Source organism: Acipenser ruthenus, chromosome 5, assembly GCF_902713425.1.
Source record: "Acipenser ruthenus chromosome 5, fAciRut3.2 maternal haplotype, whole genome shotgun sequence".
NCBI classification, from domain to species: domain Eukaryota; kingdom Metazoa; phylum Chordata; class Actinopteri; order Acipenseriformes; family Acipenseridae; genus Acipenser; species Acipenser ruthenus.
In genome coordinates, this window is record NC_081193.1 from 81422336 (window position 1) to 81441820 (window position 19485).

Below are 19485 nucleotides of genomic sequence, written 5' to 3' on the forward strand. Positions count from 1 at the left end.
CTTCAGGCGCCTGCTCTGAGTATTTCGCCAAACATACCACAAAGCATTTTGGGATATTGGAGGATACATAAAAAAATGTAGTTTGGTATTACAGCGTCCACACTTCTGATAAACCGCACTACCTGATGCGATCTAATTAGAACCGGACTCGAGACTACCTCCTGAGGAGGTCTCGAGTCCGGTTCTCGAGTACGGTATTAAATGCTGCGTAGTGTGGACGCAAACCGTATGTAGCACTTTTAAGCCGGCTTAAATGCAACTAATACGGTTTAAAGGCATAATGTGGACAGGGCCTAAGACTATAGTTTGTAGGCTTGTTGTTGTTGTTGTTGTTGTTGTTGTTGTTGTTGTTGTTTACATCAAATATTAAAAAAATTACAGTATTGCAGGTAAAGAATAATTAATATCTGCCTGGGCCCCCTCTGGCAAGGTTGTATACCCCCATCATACAATTGCATCTCATTCTCTTTCTTCTGAACATGCACTAAAAGGATGTACCTAAATTCACAAGCTTTACCTTATTACTGTTTTGTTTGAAGTGTAATTAGACTGCTATTTCAGGTAGTTTTGATAAAGCAGTCTTTTGATCTTCATATTTCAAGAGCATTTGTGTTTGTCTCCTTATGAGAAGCACAGTTGTCAGGTAGGTGTTCAGCTTAGAGTATATAATGGCTCTGAAGATGGGCTTTCAAATTCAGAATTCCACTGTGACCTTTGTCAAAAAGGGACAGAGATGTTGTCATTTCTTTGTGCCTGATTTGGCTATAAAAAAAAAAAAAAAAAAAGTGTCTGTCCTTTAGGGATAAAGGTCTTAAACAGAATGAATGAAAAGGTCAGATGGTAATCTCCTTGACCTTTTTCAAATTAAAAGTGGTACAGATGACTGGCTGTCTTTCCTCATTCCTTTTTGTGTTACAAAGCTATTGCAATTTTCATTTCATTTTCTTTTCTCCCATAAGCCAGAACATAGATAAAGCAACTTGATTGTTCCTGTTTGGAAGATAAGCACCACATAGATCTGTATTCTGCTTGTAAATGATGGCGACTTTGTGTTTAATGCAGGAGCCATAAAGAAAATGAGAATACTAGGTGCAGTATATGATGTCTTCCTGGATATGTTTTGATAAGCTTTTGATTTTAAGAATAAATGTGATTTATGAGGCAGTTGTGCAACACTAGCCTTGGGGTGGTTTAAAGACCATTATTCTACACACAACAAAGTTACAAAATAAGAAATTTACAACAACAAAATAAAGATGCCTACTGAAATTAATAAAATAAAGTATGCTAGCTTTGGCTAGTCTCCTGGCATTACCATTTGAACCACAAGATCAAGTCTAGCCCTCTTCTTGGTGAAACAGCACCTATTGTGGCTTTCTTACTCTGCCGTGGTAGCTGTACTTTGTTTGACGGCAGGCACACTGCTGTGATACTGGTTTGTATGTACAGCTATGGCTGAAAGTTTTGCATCACCCTATATAATTAACACATTTTGCTTCATAAAGATGAATGAAACCTGCTGAATAAAATGTTACGTCAACATATTGAATTACATAGCGTGTCGTAGTTTTCCATATGACAAATAAAAAATGTGACATTTTGAAATCTGAAATACTGTACTACTATTATGGATTCCGGTAGACTGATGCAATATAATTTTGTATTTTCTTTGATTACATGATGTTAAATAAAATATCTAAATTATGTTCATATAGTTTAAAAAAACAAAAAGCAAAAAGAAATCCTAAAATTCTAGGTGACACAAGACTTTTGGCCATACTGTAGCTCTCAACGCTGTTTGCAGGTGATGAGTAGGCGATACTAGAGGGTTTTTTATTTAATGTACTGAAACTTGCTTTGGGCATTCTTTAGCACATGATATGTCATAACTTGGGTGTATAAAGAGGCTGTCTCTCTGACCGCCTGTCATGCTTACATTTTTACAAATATCGAGAGAATCCACATGTGATGAAGTTTGCTAAGGACCAGCGTTCCCTCTAAGCTTTTTAGATACTGAGAAACTTGCCATTTTGACTGAGAGGGTAAATTATCATTGAGAAATCTTAGGTCATGCATTAACCCTTATGTATTTTTGTTGCATTATACAATTTTGAAACCAGTATCTCAACAGTTTTACTATTTACTTTAAATTTAAACAAGACATTTATTGTGGCTCTGCCTCTGATTCTGAATCATCCTCTGATTTTATTTATTTAGATATATCTATCTATATCTATCTAATATATATATATATAGCGTTTTTATGAGATCCTATCATAAATGCAGCCTGTCGGTTATCATAGATACAGACTGCTTGCAAAAATTGCCAATTCCATTTTCTTCCACTTTTTATCAATAATTAAATATGGCATTTGATAATAAACATAACGTTGCTAGTTAAAATAAGTAAATTAATAAATATTCCCACAATTATTTTATTATTTTTTGTTTAAGACTCTTGTTGCTGTAATAGTAAGTAAAGCACCTGAAGACACTTCAAACCTGTCATAATGTTTATAGACATCACGTGGCTCATTGCTGGCATTAACATAAGCAGGAAAACCTAAGAATTATATTACAGCAGTTCAGGAAACAAAATGTCCAGCAGTGTTGTGAGAATCATATTTACAGCCTTCCACTAACACTGTAGTTCAGTCTACAAATTTAGTGTTTTACTGGCATTAAATAACCAGGATAAAATATGAAACGCTGATAGTGTGTTGACTGACTTGTTGCTCTAAAACAGGTTCACTGCGGTGTATTACGCGATTTGTAATTTAAATAGCGCCCCTTTTAATGTAAACGCAGAATTAATCCTCTCAATTATTTGCTAATTCTGCTTTGTTATTTGCAAGATTTAACAAGAGGCGTGTCTCCAGACAGGATGTCTTTATGAAACCAACAATGTGCAGTGTAGTGACTACATCCTTTACACAGTAATGTGATCAATTTCCTTTAAAGAATGTATAGCTAAAAAAAAAAAGCTTTGAGCTAATTTCTTCATTGTCAGAAAATATAATTCAATTAAGAAACATCCATGGTTTAACATTGCTAATTATAGCTTTATTAAAGGCAGGTAGCGTGGAAAGAAATAAACAATAATGAAATATGCAATTAATTTAACTTACTTCAGGAAAACACTGCCTTGAGAGCAGTACCGTAGGTCTAAGTTGTTCAGCATAGTAGAATGCAGTGCTTTGCCATTGTTGCCGTCTTGTTTTCTTATTCGCTACGTGTTTACGACTGGCATTATGATATTTAATGGTATTGACTCGATCAAGCGAACTACAGCAAAGCGAGCTCTAATGGGACGTGCATTTTTACAGAGGAAAATCAAAGAATCCGCTGCAAGACAGACGCAAGTATGCTTTGCAAGAATGTTCTCAATATGAGATGTTGAGAGTCTTGAGGCTGATATTTATGATAGTAAAGTGTGAAAGTTAGTAAACTGGGTGCGAAGGTTATTGCTAAAAATGCGCACATTTTAGCTTTAGAACATAAGAAAGGTTACAAATGAAAGGAGGCCATTCGGCCCATCTTGCTCGTTTTGGTTGTTAGTAGCTTATTGATCCCAGAATCTCGTCAAGCAGCTTCTTGAAGGATCCCAGGGTGTCGGCTTCAACAGTATTACTAGAGGGAACGCTGCTAAGGACATTCTTTTGCAAAGGTTATTGATAGTATCACAATGTAGGGATAAATAATAGGCTTTCTGTCTGTCTGTTGAACTGTCTGTTTGGATGACACATTTTTACATATTTCTAGAAGCCCTTGGATATTGGCATCAACTTGAGGTAGAGGCTTAAAGGATGTGTAGCTAAATATATTGCAATACAAATGTAACATTTAAGGGAATGATGCATCTTCAGCTTGAAACTGATGACATCGTTTTAGTGAAGTGCCATTCAAGGTGTCGGCAGCTGATGCCCATGAATTCGATTAATACAATTTGCAGATTTATAAACCACCACTTGTCAGCTTCTCCTAAGCAGTGTCAGCAATGATTTGAAAATAAACTGATTGTGTTTTATGTTGTAGACTGTGTTTTATGTTGTATTCCAAGTCCTGATTATAACACCCCCCCCCCCCCCCAACTGCAATCATTAATGATGCTTTCTCTGCCCGATTGCACTTTGAGATTGCATTTTTTTTTTTAAGACAACCTAAATTAGAGCCAGATGAATTGACAGTGGAATTAGCACTAGCTTTTGCAGTTTCTAAAGCACCTCTAAATTTGAGATGCATGAACCCTTCGGTGTGGTGAATTTGCTTACAGACTGTGGTGTGACCCAGTAGTTTGAACAGATGCAAAATCATTCATACCGGCTTCTGTCATCTAACAATTTCTTTTTTTTTTTTCTCTTCAGAGTTTTGCTCCTGCGTGCACTCCAAGTGCCTGTTTATATGCTTCCTTCATGACGTGAAGAACGTGTTGAAGATGTATCATTTGGAAACGGGAGCTCACCTGAAGACCTTCCCTCTGGATGTGGGCAGTGTAGTGGGGTTTACCGGCCGCAAAAAGGATTCCGAGATTTTCTACTACTTCACATCTTTCCTTTCGCCAGGTGAGATGTATAGGAATTTTTTATGACATAAATAGTATTTTAATACCGTTGCAATTTAAATCATTAAAAACAGACTTGCATCAGATGTTAGATGTTCGAATCTCTTCTTGGTACATAAGCACCTTTTTAAATTTTATTTATTCATTCTTTAACCAGGAAGTTAACCCATTGAGACCAAAGCCTCTTTTACAAGGATGTCCTGGCAAGATGACCACAGAACGCAGCAGTAAATGCAACACACATTTTACAGGATCAAAAACAAATAGTGTCTACAAGGCTTACATCAGCATAACCCAACTTTAAAAATAATAAAACATCAACAGCATTCAACAGGGCATCAAAAACATTTACAAATTGTTAATTCATTATATCTACCCTTTAAAATAGAAATAACTTTAGCCATTATTCTACATTTTTCTGGTAAATTTTGGCTACCAATTAGAGGCACAATCATATGCGTAATATTTTTGTCCAACCGATTCCATTCCATAGGCGCACTATAGCTGAAGGCCCTTTGACCAACACAAGACCATCTCCCCATTACTTGATAATTAAGTGTAAGGCTAGATCTTAAATTATACTTGGCTATATTTGCCTGTAGCATCAAACCTAGATATCCTGGTGACTAGCCTATTACAGTTTTACACACCAATGGTATCCACTGAAGCTGTCTTCTGTAATCTAATGAAATCCACTTTAAAGATGTAAGTAACTGACAGTGATGAGTCTGAGGATGACACTCTAATACAAATCTGGCTGCTTTATTCATTAGCCGATCCAACCTTTTTAATTGTTCAACAGAGGCATGTAAGTACAAAGTATCACCATAATCGAACAAAGGAAAAATACAGCTTTTAATAACTCAGTTTCTACTTTTAAACATGAAGTTTTTTTGCTGTCGATAGAGAAACACACGTTTTTGTGCTGCCTAAATTACCTACAAGTATGCAGCATTTAGATTGGCCTCTGTTGATTAAACAAATACACACCCTTCACTGATTAACCCTTTGTGTGACTACCATTATTAAAGGGGACGGTTTTGTTTTTTGGGGGTCATTTCATCTGTGTTTTATATCCATTTCATCAATCAGAGGTCTCTGTGATTCCCAGTATATCACATGTATTTTCATATGTAAACAAAATGTTTCCTGTTTTTTATAAGGTTGTTGAACAGAACATCATTGGGTGTTTTCCCTTTAATAAATTAAGTCAAAACCTTTACTCTTACACAGAAAACACCAGTCACCATAATATGTTATTTAGATTATTTCTAGTTGTATGGTTTTACATTTAAAATATATCAAATTAAATGCAGAGCATATAAAACTAATTACTAACAAAAACTGTGCTTGCCAGTCGGTTTGGTCCCTTTTTAATACATGAAAGCAGTGAAGTAGCTTTAATATTGCTACATTTTTAACATATCAGTTACTCTGTACCAAGTAAATCATATGATGTAATGATTTCTAATATTTGATTATCATCCTCAAAGTGTGATAGTGGTTGTGCAGAGATCAGAAGTAAAATAACATTTAAGTTTGGACGAGGACTTCGGGTATTGAAATGGCTAAATATTACTAGAGTAGGCTGCATGTGGTTCGCATTGAGAACTTAAGTCATTCTCTATTACATCCTATTCAAGCACACATACAGTATGTGTCCAGTTCCAAAACCATTGTTGCCAATCATTTCAGTTTAGGACAAAGACACTGGACTCCTCACTGAAAAAATGTAAAAATGCTATTCTATTTCTGTTGGTGTTTTATAGTTGAATAGAACAGTCAATATACCATTAGGGAGAAGATATTCCTTTTATACGAGAATCTAATAGAAACCAGTTACTCAACAAAACAAACTAAAAATCAACCTTTCCAAATACGCCTGTAGATAAGTTATTCACTGAATTCTTAATTTGCAGTGATAATCTGTATGATCCTGTTGTAGTTGAACACTCTTGTTGCAGCTATTTCTGGGGCTGGGAGTTGGAGAAACTGTAAATTAGCTTGTTATTTCAGTGTGTGGGAAGGGATTTTGGCTGTGAAAGTGCTGTTATAAAAATCTGCATTTGTTTGAATTAATGGTGTTAACAAGTTTGAAAGTGCAGTACTTCCTGAGGTCAGGGTTCAGTTGAACAGATGAGCCCTATCCTGTAAAGGAGAACTGTTGAATAGACTGAATAGAGAATATGCGTCTCTCTCTTCTTTTATCACATCTTATTCAGTCACCACTGTGGTATCTGAATTCAATTCTTTGTATATTAAACCAATATTGTTTGCTCCCTTATAACGGCTTTCTAGCAGCCATTAGAGTGCCCTTCGTAATTACAGTGGTCACATAGTGGCTAGTTTTGTGTTCTGACTTCATCTTCCAATCTGTTCCAGCCATCATATATCATTGTGATCTGACCAAAGAGCCTTTAGAGCCACAGGTTTTCCGGGAGGTCACTGTGAAAGGATTTGGCCCTTCAGACTACCAGACAACTCAGGTAATCAAGCATCTTCTTCTGAATCTCTTAAGAGGTTGAAAATCCCTTGGTATTTTCATCACTTTTCTTTGCACTCAATTATAAATTCTGACAATGTTAAAGGCCTTAGTCAAAATTTTCTACTGGACTTTTTTTTTTTTGTCTAATTTCAAAGGATGCTAGTTTTTCACTATGAACAAAGACAGAAATTGTTTGTAATTACAAAATTAAAGTGATTTAAAAATGTAACATTTAACATTGAGAATCTCCAACCACAATACAGATACCCAAGTCATAAGTATAAATAGCAATTAACAGAAAGGCAGCTTCATTAGCTCTTGTGTAGTATATTTTACTTTTCCAGTGCTGTTAAAAGGTACAAAGCACTTAAATGAGGAACATGAAGCAAGTTTGCAGTTCAAAACAGCTACAGTGGGTTCAGCAAAACAACCACCACACAGGAACAGACAGGACTAACACTCTCACACTGCCAGCACGCAGGCTGGTCTCCTTCATACCCCTCCGCCCTTACTACATTGCAACAGTGTGATTACCTTTGCACCGATCTGTGATTGCTGTCAGTCCTACTCCCCTGAATCCCTTTAATTGGCGCTGGTGCACCAATATCCAGCATAAGGAACCAGTGTCTGCCACAGGGTAGGCGCTCCTGCATGCGGAAGCATCTTTGCATGCACCCAGTTCTGCAAACAGCATATTCTGATTGCAAGCACAGACTTCCACAAACAGCATTAGTCTGATTGCAAGCACAGACTTCCACAAACAGCATTAGTCTGATTGCAAGCACAGACTTCCACAAACAGCATTAGTCTGATTGCAAGCACAGACTTGCACGTAACCACGAGTTCCAGCAGCTGGCAAAGCGCCAAGCAGGAGAAAAGGTTGTGCAGTCCTCAGCGCAGCAGTAAGTGCGCCTGCCGGCCCGTTGCAGAATTATTGGATTTTAATCTCGTCACTTCTGTGGCAATGTGGGAAACACATTTTTCAGGGTTGTTTGGTCATTAGAGAAGTTACCACTCAAGCATTTTACTCCTGTAAACTAAATGTTTTGTTTTAGAATGGGATTATTGCCTTCTAAAGCTTTCCTGTTCAATCCAAATTAACTTGAGTTGGAAATGGAGTGAAGAACTACTGGTAATTGCTTCCAGTGTGTGGTCACAAAGTGCCTGTACACTTAAGAATGCACTGCACTAGCATGTCAAATTTAGATCATTTGACGTTCTTGGTCTGAAGTTGTTCAACATCACAAACAATGTATTGATGTTTGAGTACAGTCAGAAGAATTATAATGTTTTGTACACAAATTACCTTAAACACTCATTCATAGTCTATAGAGTAGTACTAAAGATTTTTTCACAAGAAGTCTTGATTTTTTTTTTTTTTTTTTTACTTACGGTTAGGACACATTGATAAATTGTCTACATTTTTGTCTAAAGTCTAGTGCATGGTTATACAATACTAGTAGTACTATAATCATTGTTGATTCATGATTCTGTAAACTGCCAGATTTATTTTATTTTTTATTTAAGTTTTATACATTGTGGCCGGAGGGGCTGCAATACAGGATTCTGTCAAACATTTCTGTTCGATTTTCATGAATATGGATGATGTGGTTTAAAATATTTTTTGCTTCTGCTCATTTCGGCATGTATCTTATTAATTTGGTACTCCATTTAAGTGGAGCAGGGCTCTGAAGATGAATCTCAGTCCAGTCACTTGTTACTCTTGTTTCAGATGTGTTCTTGTTCATGTGTTGTTGATTTAAATAATGATTGCACCCATTGTGCTGTGATGTTTTTCAGATTAACGGCTTTAGGCTTTGGCCATTTGTCTCCTACCTGGCAAGATTTGTGTTGGAATTGAGGCTTTAAGGGACATGACCTAAAGATATAATATTCATACATAGATGTGTTTTGTTTTTTTACTGTACAGTAGCTACTTATAGTTTTGACACAGAACAGGCTGTCCTCTGTGCTCTGTAATACTATAATTCCCCTAGGGATTTTATAGAATCCTGAGCCTAATTTATAATATACTCTGTGTTATTTTATAATTCAATGGAAGGATTCCCTGCACTCTGATTGGCTGAGTGCAGGGAATATGCCCTTGGAATGTTTGTAACTGCATCACAAAAACAAATCTAACAATATCATTCCACCAGTTTTATTTGTAACAAAATATAATTTCAAGGAAATTTAAACTTTTCTAATAACATTGTCAATTGAAGAATTGTCAAGTCAGAACTTCCTGGAAAATAATGTGAGCACCTCGGGGATGTCTGCCATCGCTGTAAATGTAGTGCAGAGAGGAGTACTGTCGGACAAACTGAAAAAACCTACTACTACTAAGAAAATGGATTTCACAGCATTGGTTCGCACTCCTTTTAACTGTCATGCAAAACCCCCACCATTTTCTAATGAACAGTTTTATACAATAGTAACACCCCTCCTAAGTGTTTGTCTTTTTTTCACAGAGCTATTGGTATTGCCACCTCTGTGCATGTGCATGCATATTGTAGAAAGTTGATTCTGTGAAAAAGATCCAAAAAGTGTTACACTGGTTTATGGTTTAAGTGCCTACCATGTTGATTATGGAATCACTGTATTAGAGTCTTTGATGCAGTGATTTTGCCAGCTGACAATGTCTTTTAGTTTGATTGATGAAACAGCTGTGGCCCAGTACAAACCTGTCTCCACAAGAAATCAGCAAAAGTTATTTCCAGATGGATCGGAGGAAACGAGCTCCGGCAGCAGAATGGATTAGTGCCTCTTTGGGGATGTACCTTTAGTCATTAGAGCCCTTGGCATGGTCCACACGGATCTTCTGCGCAGGTTTGCCATTCAGATACAGTAGGCAGCTCAGGCTTACTAAATCACAAGTGGCTTGCCACAAAATACAACACGAATACGGAGAGAGGCTGCAATACAGGACTGTGGCAAATAGTAAGTGTGTCGGATATGTGATGACGATGATAAATCTAGTGAAATATTGGAATCTACTTTCAACAGCAAACTTGTCAATTACTGTAATAACTTTTCCTTTTTTTCTACGATTCTCAGTCTATTTCCATTGTCCAATGAAGTTTAAATGTTTCACTGCCACATTGTTCTAACGTCTGTCCATGCCAGTGATGCAGACCACACACTTTGAGGTACTGAGGTGTTTTTTTTTTTGTTTTTTTTTGTTTAAGTGCACTGATGATGTCCAGTAAAAATTAACTGTCTCGGTGTCACATTGTTTACAGACTCACTGGCATCTTTAACATATTACTTCATGTTTACAAACCATTCCCCAGGGATTCTTCGTTTTTGTTTAAAATAAATCAATAAAATATGTAGCTGATATTTGATTAGTACAGACTGACGAGGTCTGTGCAACACCCAGTTATGCCAATGTGCATTGTTTGGATGATGAGGATCACATTGCTTGGCAGCCAGCCACCATTTATACAGTACCTGCTTTTAAAACTGTCTCGGAAGTAACATGCATGCAGACCATGTCACAAGTAATCCTTTATAAAAAAAAGATAAATATATATTTTGATGATTTGCTGGAGACAAGAACAGTTAAGTGATAAACGTATCAATTTTGTTTTCAAGCTGAACCGAAGAGGCTTCTCTGTAAACAATGTCTCCATACAGTAATCGATACCCTATTTTAATGTGCCCTATTTTTTCTATTGATTCGTCAGCAGCCTGAATATTTTGTATTTGACATCTGAGTACAACCAGAATTGATTTATAAAAGAGAGAGAACACAGGATGTGCACAGAAAGTTACAGAAAAAGAGGGGACCAAGAAAAGACCCATGTTTGCAAGAGAGTAAATGAGTGTCTCAGATTCATCATTATTACAATTGCCATGTATAAGTGAGGCACTTGAATGAATGACAAGGGGTTCTTCGGTCAGCATTGACACTATTGACCAATACTGCATCTAACAGTCAATTTCATGCCAGTGATATTGTCCCTCACCTAGATTTAAAAAAGCACTAAATTATAAAACAAAAAGAAATGTCAGCCAAAAGCATAGTTGTACTAGTGATGCTATCAGCAATGTGTGAAGACTGGCATAATGTGGCTAGTTGTATATCCATAAATGCTGTGGCTTTTCTAGTCGGCGTACTGGCACTGGTGCAGAACAAGCCATGGGGAACACAATGAAAAATATACAATGGATAAGAGGGGGTACTGTCATAGCCTGTGTTAACACAATGCTGAATGAGCTGAGACTTTAATCAAAAGGTTCAATCTTCTTTGAAATCTGCCTCACCTTTCTCGATAAATTTGTTGGTACATTAATTTTGCCTTCTTCGTGATCAGCACGCCGCTTATAGGGGTGCCAATCTGGTTGCATTGTATGTATGGTTAAATGATTGAATACTTCAGGTTGAAAGAGGGATGTTTGGTAGACCGGTCAGTTTGTAACTTTGGTGTTGATAATCTGGGGGTTCTGCTGTATCAAAAATCATCAGGGAGTTGAAACAAGAGACTGTATCGCTTAATTTGCTTACACTAGTTGTTCTGCAAATGCAGTATGTTCCCATCAGTGAGAGTGGAAGTAAAGAATATAAACTTGACAAGGACACAGAATACATCCTTCTGAAACCCGGTAATACGTCCTATACACCCGGGAAATATCTAATAATAACACACTGCTGTAATGGACATGAAGACAATTTTTCCTTTTGAATTAATGTTATCCGTTGGAAACCCTAAAGGGAAAGTCGGAAGCAGCCCAGATTTTCTATTCAAAACCTAATTGGAACTTTTCATTAAGAGGTTATGCTAGACGAGCAGAATATTCGGAGGAACGTACCCTAGTGTCATGTTTGACAAATGAACCTGCACTTCATCCTGGATGGGCTTCCTTTTTTGTTAACCCCAATATAAATAGCATTTTTTTTTTTTTTCTTCGTTTGCCTTGCTGCTGCTGTTGTTCAAGGACGTTTCATCCCTTAGGCCTCCTGGACTTGGCTGCCAATTGTGTTGGTAAATTAATTAAATACGTTTTCCAGCTGCCAACCAGAGGTAAGGTTGACCTGAAACTGTGCAAAGGGTCAATTGGTATGGAGCAATGCACAGTGTGCACAGGGGAGCAGGGATGTGTTAAAGGGAAGAAACAAGGACTATGTTTGATACAGGGAGAGGGATGTTCAGTTATTCAGATGTGTATCTTCACTTCTGCTTTTCTTCTTGTGAGATGCTTGATCACAATGGACAGAATCTTTGTTAAATAAATTCTCTGAACTGCAGTAAACCAGTATTTTGGGGGAATACGCTCCCTGCTGTTAATGATTTAAATGTACCTGGTAGCAACAGATTATGCTGGCTAGCAACCAGACTGCAACATTTCTACAAATTACCACATTATTGCAACTCAGCTGCTACTGTAATTCACTTTATTTAAGGCATCATTTTGAGTCTAGAGTTCTGTAGGGGAAGGTTTTACTATACATTTCAGTGGACATGTTTCAGTGTTGGTCTTTAGAACTAATTTAAAATGAGCTGTAGTACTGTACATTCACTGTAATAGTATAACCTGTTGACATGTTGATGAAATTTGAACTAATTGAACTACTGTTTCTCTGTTTTTATACAATAGTGCCACTGCAGAGTTCAGCTAGACTACTGTAATGGATATTAATGGGTTCAGCTCACAGTAGATTATCTAGCTCTGCTTCTTAGTTTGAAGCAAGTATAAACTAACAGGACTAAAATCATTTTAATGGTATAAAACTGTAAAGAAACTACTCTATGTAGTTATTAAAATGCACCCTGTTGCAATTGCGTTGTTTCTCGTTGGTTTTCCTGCTATTTTAAACAGAAAAAAGGTCAACAAAAAATTAAGGCCAGTTACTAGATGGTCAAAAGCCTCTACCGCCTGGAAAGTCCCACTGTAAGCTTTTTTAAAGTACTTACAAGTAATTAAGTATGTGGACTTGCCTCATGCACTGAATGCATGCCTGCCACAGGGCTCCCCAGGGTCCTAAACCATGCTATGTACAAACAGGGATTGCAGTAACCACACACCAGCCATGAATTTTGTAGACATTAAAGGTTTGCTGACAAAAGGGGGTTTAAGAGTAGAATACGGGAGAAAATCTGCCCCAGGAGATGTCCAGGAGGTCCAAAATACAGGAGACTCCCGGTGAATATGGGAGAGTTGACAAGTCTGTAATTGGGATGCAGTATTTTCTAATGAATGGAGATTGCTTATTATTATTATTATTATTTATTTATTCACAGACGCCATGGTTGAGAAGTGAAAAGCATTGTATTTCAAATGATGCATTTAACATTATTCATAATGTGGTTTCATTCTTTTTCTTTTCATTTAGCAATAATAATTTTAAAAAAAAAAAATGTAAAAAATACTTCCCTAGTGCATGTTGTAAATTCTGAACCGAAGTATGACTAAGGTCCTCTCAAATGCCTCTCGTTTAACTGTACTAACACTGGGAGCCATATCCTTTTTTTGTTCCCCCTCATAACAGAATGCAAGTGCTAGTAAATTGGAAGCCATGACCACACTGCAATATAAAGGGGTGTCTTAAAATAAGGTAGCTCTGTCATTACGCAGCCTCCTATTTTTGGTGCACAATTACCCTGTTAATGTTTAGCATGTCTAAGAATTTGAATCGCCTAATATACACTGCAGCCTAATGAGCATAGCAACAAAAACTATAACAACAAAACAGTTGTGCTGTATAAATGGAAAACATAATACATGACCTACCTCTTATGTTGACCATCAAGCAATTACATAATTAAATATGTATATAAACGTTGTTATATTTACACAAATAAAATATAATTTGGCAGAGAAAGCATGTAGATGTAATGAGTCCAATAAATGCCTTTCAGACTAGGACAGTCTAGAAGGAACAATCTTGACACTTCCTGGCACAAAATCGTCTGTATGAAGTGATACATAATAGTACTACAGTATTTCATGTCCGAGTTCGAAACGTCACATTATTAATTTTTTCAGGTTTTCGTTTATATGGAAAACCACGAAGATGTATAATTCACTATGTCAATGTAACATTATTCAGCAGGTTTTGTTCAACTTTATGAAGCAAAATGTGTTAATTCTGTAAGATGATGGAAAACCTTTGGCCACAGCTGTAGACAGATGTTTCCGCTAATGCCTTTAACAAGAATGATTCTGTTCTGGGTGCCAATTGTTTATCCATCCATCCATGCATTCATTTTATTTAATTTTGTGTGTATGTATATGTATATATATGTATGTGTGTGTGTGTGTGTGTGTGTATGTGTGTGTGTATGTATGTATGTATGTATGTATGTAGCTCTGGAAAAAATTGAGACCACTGCAAAATTATCAGTTTCTCTGGTTTTACTATTTATAGGTATGTGTTTGGGTAGAATTAACATTTTTGTCTTATTCTATAAACTACTGACAACATTTCTCCCAAATTCCAAATAAAACTATTGTCATTTAGAGCATTTATTTGCAGAAAATGACAACTGGTCAAAATAACAAAAAAGATGCAGTGTTGTCATACCTCGAATAATGCAAAGAAAATAAGTTCACATTCATTTTTAAACAACACAATACTAATGTTTTAACTTAGGAAGAGTTCAGAAATCAATATTTGGTGGAATAACCCTGATTTTCAAGCACAGCGTTCATGCATCTTGGCATGCTCTCCACCAGTCTTTCACATTGATGTTGGGTGACTTTATGCCACTCCTGGCGCAAAAATTCAAGCAGCGCGGCTTTGTTTGATGGCTTGTGACCATCCATCTTCCTCTTGATCACATTCCAGAGGTTTTCAATGGGGTTCAGGTCTGGAGATTGGGCTGGCCATGACAGGGTCATGATCTGGTGGTCCTCCATCCACACCTTGATTGACCTGGCTGTGTGGCATGGAGCATTGTCCTGCTGGAAAAACCAATCCTCAGAGTTGGGGAACATTTTCAGAGCAGAAGGAAGCAAGTTTTCTTCCAGGACAACCTTGTACTTGGCTTGATTCATGTGTCCTTCACAAAGACAAAGCTGCCCGATTCCAGCCTTGCTGAAGCACCCCCAGATGAGTCCAATTTTCAGCTTTGCCCAACACCTGGTCGTCTAATGGTTAGACGGAGACCTGGAGAGGCCTACAAGCCACAGTGTCTCGCACCCACTGTGAAATGTGGTGGAGGATCGGTGATGATCTGGGGGTGCTTCAGCAAGGCTGGAATCGGGCAGCTTTGGCATGGTGTGTGTGTGTGTGTGTGTGTATATATATATATATATATATATATATATATATATATATATATATATATATATATATATATATATACACGATTGAAAATTCAGACTTGCAAACAACCTCCATTCCCAAGGCGTTCGTAACTGAAGTTCTACTGTGTGTGTGTGTGTATATATATTATTATTTGTTTATTTAGCAGACTCCTTTATCCAAGGCGACTTACAGAGACTAGGGTGTCTGAACTATGCATCAGCTGCAGAGTCACTTACAAATACGTCTCACCCAAAAGACGGAGCACAAGGAGGTTAAGTGACTTGCGCAGGGTGACACAATGAGTCAGTGGCTGAGGTGGGATTTGAACTGGGGACCTCGTGATTACAAGCCCTTTTCTTTAACAACTGGACCACACAGCCTCATTATATATAATCTTGGCGAGAGCCGAGTTCAAATCAGCATGAAGTTTTAACATCTACTCTCGTGTAATGGAAATCATTAGCACCAGTGTGTGTGTTTTTTTTACAACCAGTTACTAATGATAATTGCACATCCATTTTAAATCACATTGCTTTTAGTAACCATAATGAATACCCTGCCTTACAGTTAGTAATAAACTAAAGTACTGTATATAAACTTGTTGCTAACATACAGTTCAACAGCTTGCAATGTGTATGTAAGCAATAGACCAGTCACTGTTATGTAGCAGACTTTCTGTCGTCATATCTGAAATTACACAGAGACAAGCAATGCTGTTGACTATTAATACTGCAGATAAAACAGTAGTTGTAGTTTGCTGCATTATAGGGGATTGTCTTTAAGAAACAGCTGTGCAGACACCCAAGGTAAACGAGTACAAAACTTCAATAGTAAAATAATCAGGGTCTTATTTTAATAGAACTTCAACCAGTATAGCTGGAGACAACATGCATATCACCTGTTACGTAGGGTTGCCATTTTATCATGCTTGCATGTATGGTTCCAGATACCAAGGTTTTATACCAAAATGCAACTAGCACAACTGAAAGGAAAAGAAGGGCCAGGAATGGTGATGGCCAAAGGTGAAGGAAGTTGTTCCACCTTTTAATGGGACGACCATTGCGTATATTTGCGGAAATGCACGTCTGTTGCCACAGTATTATTTTTCCATTTGCACTGAATCCTATGTAGTCACACTTGTGCAATTTTGGTAATGTTACCTGCTTTGCATCTATTTTTTAATGTGAGCGGCATCTTGAAATAATATGATCTTTTTAATGTTTCGCATCCCAAGATGCAGAGTATGACTGCGTTCTGAATGGATCAGGTGCAGGCCAGCGAACCCTATATGCGTCTAGGGGTTCAAAAGGTTAAGGGTATCGGGACACCGATACTTTGACTGTCAACCTGATAAGTGCACGTTGTCACCCTAAAAAGAACAGCATTTCTAAACCCTGTAATTTACAGACCACTTACTGGTGGAGTTCAAGGGCAGGTTTTGAACCTGTAACCAAGCCTTTGGCCCAAAGGACTGTGCTCCATACTAAGTCACCAATGCTATTAATAGTTGATGGGTGTTGGATATCCGCTGACTCTAGAGTGTCTTGGCACACCCCAACGTGTTGAAACTTTGTATCTTCAGATGTGACAGCTTAAGCCGTTGGAGCTGGAAAATAGTTTCCACACGTTTAGATTCTAGGAAAGAGGCTTTTAAGGACTTTAAAAATAAATGTGTTTGTGATGAAATATGTTTAAGTGGTTTAAAAATACAAAAAGAAAAACATAATAATAAATAGTCTGAATGAAACTTAAAGTTACCAAATGGATAGGGACATTTGTTACCGTTTTAAAATCAGATGGCAGCTTATTTATGGTGCCTCTGTCATTCATTTTTATCAGTGGTAAAGAAAATCAGTTGAGAGTTTTAATAGACAGTGATGCTGGGTTAAATTCAAGTTTTTCTGTAAAAAGAATTTGTAGTATTTTAATTTTTCAGTCTTGCAATTGTGTGAAATTCTGAAGATTTTAGATCTGTGTTGCCACACGATATTCATGCTCTAAGATACAGGAAGCAAATATATTTTCGGTAACCTAGCAACTGTTGAGACAAGGGTGTGCTTCATTCAGTGACTTTTTTCTGCTGGAATTACAGCATGCTACCTTTCATTCAGCTAGATATTAACCTTGAGAAAATAGAGAGAAATGAACTAAAAATACACATCCTCGGAATGTAGGGCACAATATGACAGCAGTAGCAAGGGCAACTTAGAAACACTTCATTTTAATGATACTGTAGCGGGCTAGTCTGTAAAATAAAGTATATCACTTTTCACTCCTGTAAACAAAACAGACAACAGAAAATTACTGAATAATATGGTCCTGAATCTGTTTTTTTTATGATTTTATAAGCAACCATTGGCATTTATTGTTTCTCAGTTTATAGCTTGGTCCTGGATAATGTGCTGGTGTTCGCTGTTCTGCATGCAGACGTTTTAAAGTAGAATTTGGGATTGGTTTGTTCATGATGATTGTAATTCCCTCAAAGCAATGTATTTTGAAGTACTTAACACTGTTGATGACACTGACCACTGAGTTACCTCAAGGTCAGAAGGTTGTACTTTCACTCATTTTTGTTTTTATAATCTATTATAATACAATGGTTATACAAATTGAAAACATTTGGATTTGCGTTGCATTTACTTCCCAAGTCTGTGAAATTTAGTACAGAGATTATGAAGAGTACATGAATATGACTGAATGTAGTTAGATCCAATTGGCGCTTGGTACTGTACTTTGGTGGATTAAGTGTTTGATCCTAATAAGTTAACTGGGGATTCCCTGAACCAGAATGTGTCATAAAGACACTGTATGAACTAAATGTTAATCTCCAAGCAAAATGCAAGCACACCCTACCATTGCGTATGTATCAGCTTCTCACATTGCACTTGATGAAACCTTTTTCGATCTGTAGGTAAATCCTCACATTCGCAGGTTTTCATCAAAATACCACAAGTTAGGAGTTCTAGTGGCACCTACATTATCTGTATGTTTATTTATTGTTCTGTATAACTAAACAACATCATTCGTAAGTCGTAGCAGATACTGTGTTTATGGTCAACGACATCAGAACATTTTGTCTGACAATTTTTGTATTTAATTGTTAGACCCTACATGTGAAACACATTTTTCCAGAACTCTTCAACGCCTCTTTTTGCATTGAAATAAAAAGACGTAAATCCTAAAACGTGTAAATTTGTGTTGAGTTTATTTTCACATCTTGTTGACCATTTTTTGGCATATGTTCTGTATGTAGCATTTTAAATTAACCTTTTTGGTGAAAAGGTATTCAGTATTGTACATTTTTCATTTTACACATTTTATTTACAGTACGTCTCTTTCGCTTCATGTGCTGTTTGGTCTGATAAACAAGTAAAAGAAACACCCTGTTTTTTACATCCATTTTGTGAAAGCTGTCACGGGGGCACTAAAATTAGCTATGGAATGGCATTTACAAGTATGCTTGAAAGGCATTTCTTTCTCTTCTGGTCTTGTCTCTTTGAGCTGGCCTTTATCTCTTAGATAGGAGAGCTCTGCATTATCACCAGTAATGAGTAAACAGCTTGGCATACCGGCGAGATTATGCAGAAATGTGAGGCTGAAGTTAATAAGTTGTTGAAAGTTGTTGGTTTGAGCAGTCACATATCAGCATCTTTATTAGATAGCAGCTCTTGTAGAGCCAGTCTGGAAAACTTTAACGGCTCCTTCTCAAGGGGAGCGTGTCGGATTTATTAAAATGCAGTCGACAACAGGAGATTCTGCTGCACATTTTGATATTTCCACAGGGTTTGTTGAGTCTGCTTTTCCTGTACAAGGGCTCTTTTTGAAACGCATGTTGCTGTAACCTGTTGCTGTATTTCTGTATAGTAATGTGTTGTATTACTGTTAGTATCTCACTGTAGCAACATGATGTGTTGTGTGCTATACAGGTGCTGTGATCAGGCTGTACTGATAGTATTATCCAAATTTATAAAAATAAAATACTGTACAACCTCCCCACCCCCCCACCCAATAGGTTAGAGTAATATTTTAACAAAGTTGATTTATTCTGTTCATGATTTCTTATACACTATAATGATTTAGTGAATCCCAATAGTTTTTAAATTAAAATGGTTAGTTGTTGGTCAGTATAGCAGATTTCAACAATACTGATGTGACTGTGTACTGTATTTAAAAAAAAGCACTGGA

At 37.0% G+C, this 19485-nt stretch overlaps 1 protein-coding gene across 1 annotated transcript in view; it reads left to right on the plus strand.

The window, feature by feature from the left end:
- The window catches only part of LOC117402361 (prolyl endopeptidase-like), a 53232-nt gene that overhangs the window by 24285 nt on the left and 9462 nt on the right, over positions 1-19485 (plus strand). Inside the window, exons 9-10 of the mRNA XM_034003421.3 lie at positions 4365-4562; positions 6944-7047. Of these exons, the coding sequence (XP_033859312.1) occupies positions 4365-4562; positions 6944-7047 (302 nt within the window). The remainder of the gene's footprint in view (positions 1-4364; positions 4563-6943; positions 7048-19485) is intronic.